Genomic DNA, 15,352 nt, shown 5'->3' on the forward strand with positions numbered 1-15,352 from the left:
GAGGGTTTTTTTTTTTCCTTCTTCTTCCTTAAAATAAGCTGCCAACATGGCTGCCCAGATGGGTGGCAGTGGAGATACTTCTCGAGCTTGTTGCCAATAGCAACAAACCAAACAGGAAAAGCAGGTCTGGCCAAGTGAAACTGGCCACCAGAAAGTCTCAGCTCCAAGCACATGGCTTTCCTAAACAGGGAGAAATGAGCACCCAGCTGGATTCAGCTTCTACTGGCCAGGGGCCAGGACCACAGGGAACACTCTTCCCGTGAAGTGAGGTGTGACTTCAAACTCTCTCCATAAGGGGCTTTCTTGAGCTCTGAACAACCACAGGCTTTTTTTCCCATTCAGCAGGGAACATGGGCTGCTGGGTAAGGACTGTGGAGGCCCACAGCCCACCGCTCAGTCTACAGTAGACTGAATACACGTGGGAGCACTAGGAACGGAGAGATGCAGGCGAGATGGGCGGAGCCTTTTGCTCACTGCTCCCTCCTCGTCCAGGGTTTCTCCATGCATCTCCCTTGAATGTGTGCCGGAAGCCGCGGGGAGCCCACAGAAAGCTGGACACAGGAAGCAGCTTTCAGGGGCAGCCCAGACAAGGATGGATGACTTGAAGGCTCCAAGTTCACAGGAGGACATTATCTAGGGTTGCTTGCTTTAAACCGAGCAGGGGCTCTAAAGAGCCACTTAGGCACAAGTGCCCTGCGGGTGTCTGTGTGAACGTGCCAGAAGGTGCTGGCCAGCAGCTGGGCCGGACCAACAAGGGAAGAGGGAACTCCGGCTCCCTGAGCAGGTCGGGGATGCGCGGGGTGAAGCCCAAACATACGTGTGCATGTGCATGTGTGTGTGCATTCACGCGTGTGTGTGTGTCCGTCCAAGAGAGCCAGGGAAAGGCCTGGCCACCCCGAGTGGTCGATGCCCCAGTGGGGAGCAGTGGAGGAAATGCAACTGGAGATGGGAGATGCTTTGTTTTCATTTTGAGCAAATTCTCCCAACCATTGCTTTACAAAAATTAAACTGCATTTGTCAGTAGCCCAAATCACCTAATGCTGAAGCTCTGATGGAGAAAGTCTCCCCCAGCATGGGGAAAGCAGGGCTGTTGTCCCCAGTCCCCATGGAAGCCCGCCCTGAGCAGGGGCCCCTCGGCTCCCTCATTCCCTGCCCCCCAGGCGGGGAAGCCAGTTACCTTGAAGGCTCTGTTGAGCACCTCCTCTCCGCCTCTGCTCCCCAGCAGGTTCACGACCACTTGCTTCCCATACTGCTCCTTGAGAAGCACCATGTGCCTGCAACAGAGCAGGGCCGCGCGTGATGCCATGTCCCCGCGACACACACTGACGGCCCCGCCCTCGAGGGGACCTGCCAGGCACTGGAGGTTCTGGATGAGCTGTTCCCCATGAAAGGCACTGGCCAAGAGTACACAGCACATCAGACTTCTAAACACACGTGGTATCAGGTGGAGGATATGCTGGACTTTCTGTAAAGTCCTCCATTAGATCCAGAACAGCTAATCTGGCCTTTCACTAACAGAGCCTTATAACTGTGACGTACGTATCTCTGAAGTTAATCCACTTCACTTGGTACCTTCTCAGAACTAGAAAAACTGGTAGGAGAGGCATCAACCTCAGGGCCCAATGTTTTCATCTAAGTGCTGCATTTCATGATGTTTAACCTCAACCAGAAGGTATAATGAAATTTCAGTTTTTAGGAAAATTCTTTGTATACCAGAGACTATTTTTAAATACAGATATTGAAATAGCAGGGAGAAACTCTAATATTTGTCTTTTACCAGCAGCTTTTGCAAAGTAACTTTATAAGTTTAATACTGTTAGAAATATTTAAATGTAGTTTTTTTTAAAAGGGAAAATACACAATGCAAAAAGCAAATGTAAAATTAATTTAATACTGCAATCTTAACATCTAAAACGAGAAAAAAATAACACACCACAGTGTTAAAAGTGGTAGAATTTTATGTGATTTTAAGTTCTTTCCTTCTTTAAACATTTTTTGTATTTTCCAAATTTCTACAATAACACGTTTGTCTCATAAATGGAATTTTTTTAAAGTTAATTATCACAAAAGAACCATTTTTAGCCCAATAAGAGAAAAAGGGACTCTCTTACTAACTCGGAGGGACAGCACCGCATAGAGGAATATGGATCCTGAAGTGGGAAGTTTATGTCCCTCTGCAGACAGCGGAAGACGAGCCGCCCGAGGGCTCCGCCCCCACGAAGAATTCTCCAGGGCCATGCTCCTGGCAGCCCTGTCCTGTCTGCAGTCCCTCCCAGGGGGAGGATGCAGGACTGGATCAAATCTGGGAGATCAGGGCCTCCTCACAGCCATAGGCTGTGCACGGCCCCTGGAGCCATGCTATGTGGAAGCCCCGGGGGAAGGTGCCGAAGAAATAACATGCAGTGGCCTGGCCCCTCCGGCTCTTTTGGTTCCTCCTCCCCGGAGAAGGTGCATCCTGGCCTGAGGTCTGACAGGTGCAGACAGAGCAGGCCCTGCTCAGGTGGGGAGTCTGAGCTGCTCAGCGCTGAGTGTGCCCTGTGTGTAACATGCTAATTAGGGGGGCACAGGTGGGCTGGTGTCACCAACCTTAAGGTAAATAAGAAGGCTGCAAGCAAATTTAAAGTCCAAATGAAGCTTCAGCTAGAATGATTCAAACATTTAAAAAAATTACTTTGAGGACTTCCCTGGTGGCACAGTGGTTAAGAATCCACCTGCCAATGCAGGGGACACGGGTTCGAGCCCTGGTCCGGGAAGATCCCACATGCCGCGGAGCAACTAAGCCCATGCGTCACAACTACTGAGCCTGCACTCTAGAGCCCACAAGCCACAACTACTGAAGCCCGCGCACCTAGAGCCCGTGCTCCGCAGCAAGAGAAGCCACTGCAATGGGAAGCCCTCACACCGCAACGAAGAATAGCCCCTGCTCACCTCAACAAGAGAAAGCCGCGTGCAGCAATGAAGACCCAACGCAGCCAAAAGTAAATAAATAATAAAGTAAATTTTAAAAAAATTACTTTGAGAAGTATTTTATACCCATTAAGATTATTTTAAAATTAACATTTAGAGTAAAAAAACAAATATTTTAAAAAGCTATTAACTATTTCAAGTACAAATTACCAAGAGTTCAGGTTAGCGATGTCTTTTCTTAAGCGAGTTGTAAAACAGTAAGTGTGTAATGATCCAATTTGTGTTTTAAAAAATGAACTATGGGGACTTTCCTGGTGGCACATTGGTTAAGAATCCGCCTGCCAATGCAGGGGACACGGGTTCGATCCCTGGGTCCGGGAAGATCCCACATACCGCGGAGTGACTAAGCCCATGCATCACGACTACTGAGCCTGCGAGCCACAACTACTGAGCCCACACGCCACAACTACTGAAGCCCATGCGCCTTGAGCCTGTGTTCCACAACAAGAGAAGCCACTGCAATGAGAAGCCTGCACACCGCAACGAAGAGTAGCCCCCGCTCGCCTCAACTAGAGAAAGCCCACGCACAGCAATGAAGACCCAATGAAGCAAAAAAAAAAAAAAAAAAAAAAAAAAAGAACTATGTATAAGTCAGAATTTTTTCTAGAACGATATGTAGAAAACTAACAGTGGGAATTGGGAGTTAGGGTACTTCTAATTCTTCCTTTATACCTTTCCACACTGTGACTTTTTAAAGCCTGGGAATATGTTACCTTAAAAACACAAACAAACCAGCTTAGAAATATCCTATAGTTTAGATGATCCCTTATTAACCAGGACAAATAGATAAAGCTTCAGTGCAGAAGGAACTGATAAGATAAAATAATTGCAAAGTGTTACCTGAGCATTTATGAATGAACCTTCAGGGAAAACTGAGAGCAAGTAAAAATTCCATTTTGTAAGCTGCCTTTTTGTATAAAGGACCAAAGTAAAAGGCAGATTCAGATTCCAGATTTGGGGTCTCCCGTTTCCCATGGCACCCTGGCTCCTGTGCTACTGTCTGATGGGAGGAAGGACAACAGACTTAGGATGCGGCCGGACGACCTACCTGTCGAAAGCAGGGGCGTTGGCTTCCAGGCCTCTGTTGAGTCTCAGATGATGGGAACCCACCTAAATCAAAGCGAAAGGACACCGGTGACTCCTCCCGCCCTGCAAGCCCAGCACACGCTGGCCTTCCCACTCGCCCTCTTGCCGCCAGCCAGGCCACAAGCAGCAGCCACTCGGCCCCTCCATGGCCTTTACAGCTCAGGACGGCCGGGCCCTGAACGCAGGTCCTGCAGCCTGAGTCTGGCTCTGCTTCAGCCCCGTCCTAACGGCAGCATGGACCACGTGGGCTGGGTTCTTCTACAAACAGAAGACAAACTTCAGGGTAAGACCACGAGGCCCACATCAGATCCACAAACCCTTCTGTGGTGCAGAGGTGAGGCTAAGCCAACCGGGAGAAAGAAACCGCTTCCGGCCTCTTCTGCAACTCCAGGGATCCTGACTGCCCCTAAAATCTGAGCTGTCATAAACTACTTGCAAACGACTTTGCCTTATTGTTGAGAACTACCTATTTGACACTGGAAGCTTAAAAAACAAACTTAAAACTACTTATTGTTATTGCCTGAGGGGACTCTCTCTGGACAGATCTGGGACAATCCGAACATCGACTAATATAAGGACACAGGGAGGGTGGGAGGGAGGGAGACACAAGAGGGAAGAGATATGGGGACATATGTATATGTACAGCTGATTCACTTTGTTATAAAGCAGAAACTAACACACCATCGTAAAGCAATTATACTCCAATAAAGATGTTAAAAATAAATAAATAATGTAAGGACAGCAGTGGATTATAACCTGATGAATAAAATAGGAATCCATGAATCTATGCAGATGAGAGCTGGATGGATGGGTGGATGAGTGGATGGACAGATGGATGGGTGGGCAGGTGCACGGATAGGTGGTTGCCTGGGTAGATGGCTAGCCGGGGGGCACGTGTGGGACAGGGAGAAGAGAGGGTTCTTCCTTACAGAAAACACCAACTGATAAACATGGAGGGAGTGGTGGAAAATCATCATCTTATATCAATCATAGTAAAACATTATTCAGCAAAAATCATCCACTGGCCATAAATCTTGGGGGAAAATTTGATGAGGAGTAGGATACTTGCATGGTCTCAAAGTGTCTCCATAAATCACTTGTTAGTTGAAAAGTAAAACATATTAAGCGTAAGTGGAGAAACTGAAGAACACCTTACCCAAGTTATCAAAACTAATACCACTAATGAGGGGCCGAGGGACACTGGGGACTTCCAGATGGGAAGGACCTCTGAGAAGGACATGGTTGATCGGCGTTCTGGCCAGGGGTCAGTACCCTGAGCCTGATCATAATGCAATACCAGGAAACTCCCAAATGAGGAACAGTCAATTTACAGAAAAAGAAGACCTACATTCTCCAAAAACATCAACTTCAGGAAAGACAGAAAGGCAGAGGAACTGGTCCAGATTAAAGGAGACTGGAAATGTGAGAACTAAATGCAGATGGGATGCTGGCCTGGATCCTGGGCTGAAGGGGAAAAGGAGCCACGATGGACACTAATTACTGAGAAAACTGATAAACCTGGAATATGGGCTGCAGATCTGATTAAAGTCCTGTGTCCACGTTAAATTTCCTGAATGTGTACCTACCCTGTGGTGACGTAAGAGAATATATGTGCTCCTTGGGAAAACATCCTGAAACATTAACAAGTAAATAGACTAAATAGATGTATGCAACCTACTCTCAAGGGATTCAGAAATAAATAAAGCATAGGTGTGTGTGGCAAGATGTTAACATTTAGTGAATCCGGGTAATGATGTGTAAGAGTCCTTTCCGCTGTTCTTACGACTTTCCTGTAGGTCTGAAATTATTTCAAGATAAAAAGTTTCTTCAAATGTACTGCTCAGTTTTGCTTGGTATTGAAGGTTGTAGAAGTGGTGTCCTTGGATTCATCCATATCATCAGATGTAGATATGACTGAACATGTGAGAAGCGTTATTTTATGACCCTTAACATCGCAGATAATACATGTGTCCCTCTCCATACGTGAGGAAAGTACCCACCTAGAAAACTCGTGTCTCAGCAATAGATTTAGAAATTACTGGGATTAGGTTTGTCCACATAAATGACTCTACAAATAGACTGTAGTCCCTTTTGGTCCTCAGAAGCGTTGGTCACGAAGGAAATGAGCCAGTAAACTAAGGCATCAAAAGGCATCGAAAAGGAGGCATCTTGCTCTTAACTGTGGGTGTTCCTAGGAAAGTCTCAACCCAAACACCTTCATTTTGTGTGTATTCTGCCCTCCTCTCCTGATGGCCATTGACGCCTGGCTGACGAAATGCCAGTTACTTAACCCCCAAAACCATCACAGCCCCTGAGTTCCCAGAAGACAGCCATGTCCTGCACCCAAGGCAAGTCAGCTCCTGTCTTTCTTCTGAACTTACAAGGAAGGTGCCAGTGGAAAGTGAGTCCACGCTCCTCCAGCCACCCTCTGAGGGGTCTCTGAGCGCCGGGGGCCACTTGCTCCACGTCTGCCTGTCAGTCACCGCAAGAAATCCCCCCTGGCTTCAGGGAGAAGCTACGGCTGTTTTTAGACTCACTCCCACGGGAGCAAGTAAGAAAATGGTTCAGGCCTCAGAAGCTTGATCTCTGGCTCTAAACTTGCCCTGTGATAAAAATTACCTAAGTCCCGTCACGAACTGCATAACCCGTGCAGGCCTGAGTTAGTGAGCCTGACACCTCGGGTCCACGTGGCACTGGGTGCTATGGAGGTGGCCAAGGGGTGGGGGACCCTGAATTCCCGTCCCTGGCTGACTACCACCAACCGGGTCACTGTGCCAAGACCCCGAAACACACTTAAGTGTTTCTAACGAGTCTGCACGACAAGTGCAAATTCATTTGATGGAAACTGTGCCCCTTCAGGCTGAGAACCAGCAGCGTAACAGGGTGAGGTGCAGCAGGCCGTCTACTGCATCAGCAGGACTCGGGGAAGCTGGGGGCCACACAGGAAGCAGCAGCCCACAGCAGGAGAGGGCACGGCCCTTCGGATGCCTCTGCCCTTTCCCCCTCACCCAGACTCTCTGGTGGACAGGGCAAGGCAGGCCCCTTGTAGGCATGTTCCCATCCCCACAGCAGTCAAGCCAACGTCACTGCTGAGGACACCTAGGGCACCCGCCGCAGTGAAGGACCAGAGCAGTAAACGGGCAGAAAGGATCCCCGACTCCAGCGGTTCTCAAAGTGTGGTCCCCGGACCGGCAGCATCAATGGGCCCTGAGAGCTCGTTAGAAATGCAGATGTAAGGGCCCACCTCAGACCTACTGAATGGAGGTCTCCGGGGGTGGGGCCAGGAATCTGTGTTTTAACACGTCCCCGGGTGACTCCTGCACAAGGTGGGTCACATAGGCACACACACGCCCCCCACGCTACAGTCTGAGAGGGGCTGCTTTCTACCTACTCATCGTCCTCGTTCCCTTTTTGCCGGGGGTTTGAATGCCTGTGAGGGGACAAGGCAGCGGGACGAGAGCAGCCCAGGGGTCTGTGTCTACACCCTCACACAGGGCGCCCTGCCCACAGCCATGTCCCCCCACCTCCTAAGTGGACGGGGCATGCGCAGAAGGGGGGCCTCGGACACCCTCCGGGAGGTCATTTGTCCATCAGCTCGACAACCCATTAGTCCAGCTGCCTAAGGCCGCACGTCCCGACACTGACCCGAACCTCTCCTCTCTGGCGTCACCTAGTCCTGAGGCCACAGTCAGGGCCTCAGGGAGCAGGTTCACGCAGGGCTGAAATGAAACCACTGCTGGCCCCGGCACATAGGAACTGACCGCGCTGCTTTTTTTTAGTCTCCCTCCTCCCCTGGCCAGGTGGACACTCGGCCACTCACTCCTGTCTGGTCCCTAAAGTCAGAGGTTCAATCCTAAAGACTCCAGGCTGAGCCTGAGGGAGTGGCTGGAAGAATAATGCCTGGCTGAGTCCACGCAGAGCCTCCCTGAGCACCTGAGAGGGTCCCAGGACCACAGACGGCATCTCCGAACCCCTCCCTCCCCGTCCACGGCCTCCCCTAGTTAAAGCCGCCAGCATCTCCGATCTGGATCCACGGCCTCCCCTAGTTAAAGCCGCCAGCATTTCTGATCTGGATCCATGCCACCATCCTACCTGGTGTCCTTACCTTTCATCTTCTTCCTCCAAACTCCAAAGCTTACTTAGGCCTCCTCACCCGCCCCTGGAACCCTTTAGTGCAGCGTCCAGAGCATGCACAGCCAGCTCCTTCCGGCTCACAAGCCACGGTATGCACACCTCTTCCCAGCTCCAAGTTCAAGCTGTTGGCTTGAAATCAGCTCTGATAGGAGTATTTACACCACAGAAATGGGCAAATGCTACAAACCAAAACTTCTCCCTCCTGGCCCTAAAAAAACTGTTTTACCAGCATAACCTTGAGTGATCCCCAAGCCTCTGCACACGGGAGTCATCTAAGGGTCTTCAAAACAGTACCGATGCCTGCTCCCACCTGCAGGCGTGCTGATGTAACTGGGATGGCACGCACCCCGAGTGCCAGGAAGTTTATGAGCTGCCCAGGTGATTCTAATGTGCAGCGGTTTGGGCACCACTGGGGTAAAATTCAAACTCCTTAGCATAACATACAAAGCCCGTGTTCATCTGGGCCTCGCCAGCCTCTCCAGTCTCACCTTTCACCACAACCCCTGTCCCCCATGCCCGGGAGCACAGGTCCCCAGATGTGCTCTGATGCAGCGGTTGCAACACCTGCATCTGTGGTTCCCTCTGCAGGCTGCCTTCCTGGCCTGGGTGATTCCACCCAATCCCTCTCAGGTCAGTTCAGACACCCACCCCCGCAGCCTGAGTGGACTGTCCGTCCCCAGAGCGGCCACAGGGATCTCAGCCTTCCTCTCCCCCAGCTCTATTCGTACAACACGGTCATGTCCTGTCACCTCCACCCCGAAGTCGGGGGCGACATCTGATGTCAGGTGCCTGCCTGTCCCAGGTGCTTGATCAGCGTCTGTGGGATGAATAAATGGCTTCCCCCGGGGTGTGTATGAGGGCTGAGAAGTGGAAGAGCCTAGGAGACTGGGGTTTGTGCCGCACGTGAACGCAAAAAGGTGAGGACGCTGTCACTGCACCGCATGGTGTCCTCGTGGGGCCTTCACGGGAAACTCCTACTCCGCCCGCAGGACGCAAAGAGCCGTGCTTCTCCTGATGCAAATGCAACTTGTGCTTTCTGTCTCTTAGATGCTATAACTTACGTTATTAATACCATTAACAGCCACCATTTTTAGTACTTTTTAGATTCTAGGTACTGAGCTAAATTCTAATACATACTATGATATTTAATCCTCTCCATAACCCTACGAGATTGGTATTGTCAATCCCATTTTACAGAAGAGTAAACTAAGGCTATTTATAATCTGCACAACCTATTAACAAGATAAAGATGAACTGCTAAAGGTACATGGTTGCTGGAAATGCAGTCAGGAGTTTGTAATGAAGGCCCTATGCCCGTGATCACGTGCAGACAAAGCATCATCCCAAGGTCCTCTCTGCGCACCCCCGCGCCCCAACCCCGGCGGGGCTCATCCATTCCCTTGGGGTAACTGCAAAAGGGCGAAGGTGCAACACTGCAACTTAAAAAGCAAGCTATTTACCCCAAAATCTTTGCACTTTTCATCTAACCTAAGTGAAGAAGGAGGGGGAATTTTTCAAAATAGAGAAAAACAACCAGGATTGATCATCAGGCTTGCTATTGATAGTTCAGGTAGGGTGACTGAAAGTTGCCCTCCTGTGCCCTAGGAAGCTGACCTCATCTCTCTTTGATGATGGATAGTATTTAGAGGATAAACACGGGTATTAAACCCAAAGGTTAGCAAATCCTTAAGATTCATGAACGCTAAAGCCTTTTGAAACTTATTTTGAAGAAACCACGGAGGCTGTGGAAGAGGCTTAACAAGTGTTATGAGTCTAAAAGATGCTACAGCTACAGAAAAGCAAGCCACCCAAGGTCCATGGATGCTGACCCAAGTCAGACTGGGGGACAGTTGTTCCAATGCAGGGTCAGGCTGTGTCTGGAGCACCAGAGGAGTCAAGCTGGAGACCAAAATTAAAGAGGGGACTGACAAGTTTTGTTTTGTTTTTACAAGAGGGAGACCAGAGTGTGGAGAGTCCTAGAAATAAGACAGAAGTGGCCAAAGGAAGGCCCTGGAGAAGACGAAATGGAGAAAGGGAACCACGAAGGTTCCTGAAGGTCTGAGAATTCAGACTTCGTGCGGCACATCCCCTGAACACCCTGGAGAGACAGACTGTGTGCAAAGCAAGGAGAGACTAGCTAATAATAATAATAATAATAATGGAGCCATCCCAAACTGGGTGAGAGGGTAAAACAGATGAATTTCAAAGGGTCCTTCCCAAATTCTAATACTCTATCATGACCATCTCCCAGTTTGGGGGTTTCTTACAAATCAAAGGAAAACTCCAAATCTAAAGAAACTCAAGTTTCAAAACCCCTTTTAGAATGTCCAGAAGAGGCAAATTAGAGAGACAGAAAGTAGAAGAACAGTTGCCCAGGCCTCGGGGAGGGCTGGGAGGGAATGGGGAGTGACGACTGATGGGTCCACGGTTTTCTTAGTGGTGATGAAAGTGTTCTAAAATTAGATTTGGTGATGGTTACACAACTCTGTGAATGCATTAAAAACCATAGAATTGTACACTTTACATGGGTGAGGTTTACGTACGCAAATTATATCTCAATAGAGCTGTTTAAAAACAAAGCTCTCTTGGGCTGGCCTCCAGAGGAGTTCTCCACCCATCCTCAGGGGTGCACCTCTCTGCCACCACTTAATGCCATCAGCTGCTGTACACGTCTTAGCTGTTCCTTCCTCTTGGAAACACTGAATGTTAATAGAGCTTTTGCCCACAGAACTGAGACACTCATCCACCTGTCTCACCTAAGGGCTGACAAGGTTCCTTTCCACGGCTTCCAACTGCACGATGACAGCATGAGGACAAAGTGCCCATGGCTGAGGCTGGGTCAAGTCAAGGGCGGGTGAGACCCAGCACGTCAAATACTCCAAGAGCCTGGCAGGTGGCCCTGGGCCTCTTTAGCCACCGGCTGGTGACCCAGCCACCATCACACAGAGCGCTCGGGAAGGAGAGCCAAGGCGACGCAGGCCCGGGCACAGGGGTCTCCTGAGGGCACCAACGTCCCCTCCAGCCAGGTGGGAAGACCGGGATCGGTGTGGAGGAATCTCAGGTCCCCTCGGCCGTGACCCTCCCAGGTAGGAAAGCACTGTGCCCCTCCACCAACGACAGACGTGCTCTTGGACCCACACCCTGAACTCGTCCCAGGAGACAGAAGGCCAAATACCTCTGGCTCCGGCCAGGGCCCTGTTGGGACGGCAAGGAGTATTTTTAGAAATCACACGAAAGCTCCCGTGCAGTTCGCACGCGGTCCCACAACAAGCACCTCCAAACGCCGGACCTGCCGCACGGCCGCTGGGGCCCCCAAAACCTTTCAAAGCTTTCCGGGAGAGTCGCAACTCCCTAAAGACATCTCAGGCCACGCTCTCAACACACTGAACTTGGGTCTAAGTGAAGGTACCTGCAATCACATGATGTGGTCCACTTACTTGCAAAGACCGTCCACCTCACCAGCGTCATCAGTGAGCTCGAGATCGGAAAATCACACAACGTATATGTCTCTGGGTAAACCACCACACACACACACGTGCACACACACTGTGACAACTCAGCTCAATCCAACTGGGCTGGGGAAAAAGACCAGAAACTGTGCCATGAAAGAAATATGACTAAAAGAAACAACTCACAGCCGTTTAGAAGAGAAGAGTGGGTGAACAATGACACACGTGAACAGGCTTTTTTATTACTTACCTGGAGCCCTGGCTGCTCCCAAAACAGCGGAACGGAGCCTCTGATCTGAACAAAAGACGACACTCCATCATCCATGTAAATCGCCTGCACCACAAGGAGACAGAAAGGGAAAGGTATTCTTCAATGAAACCGAATGTCCTGGGGCCGGGTAACGGGATCCGGCTGCCTGAGACCCGACACCAGCCAGAGCGAAGGGTGACGGCGGGCTTGAGCGCCCTCTGCCCCTCTCCCAGCCTGGCCGAGCTGCTCCCCGCCCCGCAGGCCGGCCGGCGCTCACAGGCTTGCTCCGCTGCCCCCCAGCCTCCGAGGAGGAGGGCGCGGGTGGATGGAAACCCCACAACCGGACCGACCTCCCCGAAGAGCCCAGCAGTCCCCTCCCCACCAATTTTAGGAACAGAAGCAAATGGGCTCTGGGATTTAACTAAGACCTTCCTGGGAGCCCTCTAATGTCACCCTGTCAACTGGCGAAGTAGCAGACAGCGACTGGAAAGGGACTGGAGGAAATGAAGTGAACCAGCTGTAGCCCAAAGCCCTAGTTAGCTGCACTCGTCGGTCCTGCACTTGACAATGCAAGTCAAGACTTGACCTGAACTCACGGTTGGTCCTGGCCCTACACCACTGTGTTCTTGAACGTGTCAGGGAGTCCACACACACACACACACGGCCTCCACAAACTTCCAGGGTGACGGTACCTACACAGACACAGACCATCCTTCACAAGTTAAAGAACGTATCTCCTTCCTACCCCACACACAGTTCTTTCAGGCTGTACCAACTCCTCATCCGTCTGCAGGCCCCTATTGACGCTCTAGTGCCAGGGAGGTCTAAAGGGACAAAAAGTACAGTCCCGAGCGTCACGAGGGTGAGGGCTGTGGCAGCTATCAGATGCTGCCCTTTATCTGAGTAACTCTACCCTGGCCTGGCAGGGCTGGCCCCAGGCGATGTTACTGGCCCTTTCCATTTCTTACCGGCCTGCTCCCTTACAGGGTAGCGTTCCATGCGGCTAGATCACGCTCAGATCACACATGCATTAGTAATTCTGCAGTGGAGGACCTGAACATTAGACCTGAAGGTTCCCTGAACTTCAGGAATTACATGAGCCTGGGAGTTACAATGTTGAGCTGAAACTCTATCCTTTAATCTCCAAAGGAAAAAAATGTACTGGGTGAAGAACTCGTCTGTTTCCAGATACTGATCACCAGCAAATTGGTTACGCTCCATTATGCTACTGACAAAAGCAGAAGAGAGTAGCAGGCTATTTAAGCTACCGCAGGGAGCACTGGCTACAGCGAGATTAAATGTATACAGCCTCTCTGCCTCTGTTCAGATGGCTGAGAATCACCAATTCAGCCAATATCTCTATGTAAAGACAACTCACAACAGTGCCCAGGACCTGACGGAAGCTAAGGAACGATTACCCTTCACTTTACTTAATACGCGCTAAAAGCACTTCTTCCAGCATTAGACCACGCCCCTCTTGAGCTGGAACTTAACACAGAACCAGCTTCAGAAAAACACCGACAAGCAGTCCCAGCACTCCGGACCCCACCCCGGGGGCAGAAAGAAAAGATGCCTCCAAATTTCTCCATTCCTCCTCCCGCATGAAAATATTCTAGTTCTGTGCCCATCCTATCATCAGGGACACCCACCTACCCAAGGTGGTAGGACAACCCCGATCATCACACAGTAGTGATGGATTTAAGGTGCTTTCCTTTCTGGGTGAAAGAACACAGGTTTTAAAACTAGTGGGAGCTTCAACACCTGGCCTGACCTCACAGAGGTAGTTTCAACAGAGGGCACCTGGGGGCCCTGGGGGCAGAGAGACAGGATGGAGAGTGAACACAGGTCAGCGCGTGAGCTCTGGGACCCCACCGACCCGGGTCCCACTCCCCTCTGCCCAGCGGGGTGACCCCGGCTCTGTTCCTTAACCACCTCCTGCCTCGGTTTCCCTCTCTCAATGGAGTTAGCGTCACCTGATCACAGAGGGGTGACGTGCCCTGAAGCAAAGGAAGGAGCATTCCGGAGCCCAGGGTGGTCACTCCTTCCCGTTCAGGTCGGAAGACTCCTGCCCCACAGAACATGGGAACAGGGCTCAGGCCGCGGGCAGGAGAGGGAATCTAGGAGGGGACAGACAGAGGTGGGAGGGAAACGCAGAGCAGGAGGGGCTTCAGGAAGGGGGAGCCACCGCGGCGTGTGGCTCGAGGCCAGGCCTGGCACCGCCGGACCTGGCACCGGAGCGCCCCCCTTTCACAGAGTGGGGGAGCAGCAGCCCAACAACCGTAACGAGAAAGGGACAAAGCAGGAAGACCTGCCACTGGACAGAGACACTTTTCTCCAAAAGGCTTTTTGCTGAACTTCTGGTCCAGGATGAGGTGTTTGCAAACCAATTCCTTCCAGGTCTGCATTCTCGGGAGGACACTCACGGTCATCCTAACCTCCCTGATGAATCAGTGGCCTTATCTTCAGGAGCCAAATCTTTATCTTTTGTTTTCTTTGGGTAAATGAGGGGACTTTCTGTGCCGCGAGTCATGGTGGCAGAGCCAGCTCACCAGGTGGGACTCCCCGCAGAGCCGAAAAGACTCCCGACTCCGCCCAGGGAGGCCAAGATGCCGTCCACACCTGCGCACACATGCACCTACGCAACACAAACGCACACACAACATATACGTGTGCGCACACGAGCAAATACACAACACACATATGCCTGCATGCCCACACAAAACTCCCCTATCCACAAACGTGCACACATACACAGCCTGCCTTGGAGGAGAAAGATTGTTCTCTTAGGGAAAAACATAAAAGCAAGGCAGGAGTGGATGGTTTGAAAACACCTCCCTTTTCTGGCTCCCTGAGAGTTAGTCTCCACGTCAGGGATCCAGCCTGCTCCATCTCGCCCCATCGCTTGTCTGAATGACAGAGGCAAGCAGCCCATCAGCCACCTCATGCCTCTGTTACAGGACCTCCCCTCCCCAGTGGCTAAGGTCTCAGTCCCTTAGCAGAGGGCACAGGCCGGAGGGGACCTGCAGGCAACACAAGAGGGGCCAAGCTGCCCCAGGCAATGCTCCTTCCTGCCGCGGGCTCAGTACCAATGTCCTCAAGTCGATGCCTGCACCCTCAGGTGCGGACATGAGGTTTCAGATCCTGCCGTTTCTCTAAATGCCAGGTCACGAAGCAGGCAACGCCTTGTGTCTTACTCTCCCTCCGTGGTTCCCCACTTCCCAGAGTCCTCCTCCAAGACTCCCCACCTCCCAGGGTCCTCCTGCAAGACTCCCCACCCCCCAGCGTCCTCCTCCAAGACTCCCCACCTCCCAGGGTCCTCCTGCAAGACTCCCCACCTCCCAGGATCCTCCTGCAAGACCCCCCACCTCCCGGCGTCCTCCTGCAAGACCCCCCACCTCCCGGCGTCCTCCTCCAAGACCCCCCACCTCCCGGCGTCCTCCTCCAAGACCCCCCACCTCCCGGCGTC

The 15,352-nt window shown here is 51.4% G+C and overlaps 1 protein-coding gene across 5 annotated transcripts in view; it reads right to left on the reverse strand.

The window, feature by feature from the left end:
* Nucleotides 1-15,352, reverse strand: part of SYNJ2 (synaptojanin 2) — a 98,651-nt gene that overhangs the window by 31,724 nt on the left and 51,575 nt on the right. For all 5 annotated transcript variants that reach the window (XM_060114285.1, XM_060114286.1, XM_060114284.1 and 2 more), the window contains 3 exons: nt 11,887-11,970; nt 4,016-4,077; nt 1,178-1,274 (listed from right to left, as the gene is read on the reverse strand). In XM_060114285.1, coding sequence (XP_059970268.1) covers nt 1,178-1,274; nt 4,016-4,077; nt 11,887-11,970 — 243 coding nt within the window. The remainder of the gene's footprint in view (nt 1-1,177; nt 1,275-4,015; nt 4,078-11,886; nt 11,971-15,352) is intronic.

The sequence above is a fragment of the Mesoplodon densirostris genome, chromosome 12, assembly GCF_025265405.1.
Source record: "Mesoplodon densirostris isolate mMesDen1 chromosome 12, mMesDen1 primary haplotype, whole genome shotgun sequence".
NCBI classification, from domain to species: Eukaryota; Metazoa; Chordata; class Mammalia; order Artiodactyla; family Ziphiidae; genus Mesoplodon; species Mesoplodon densirostris.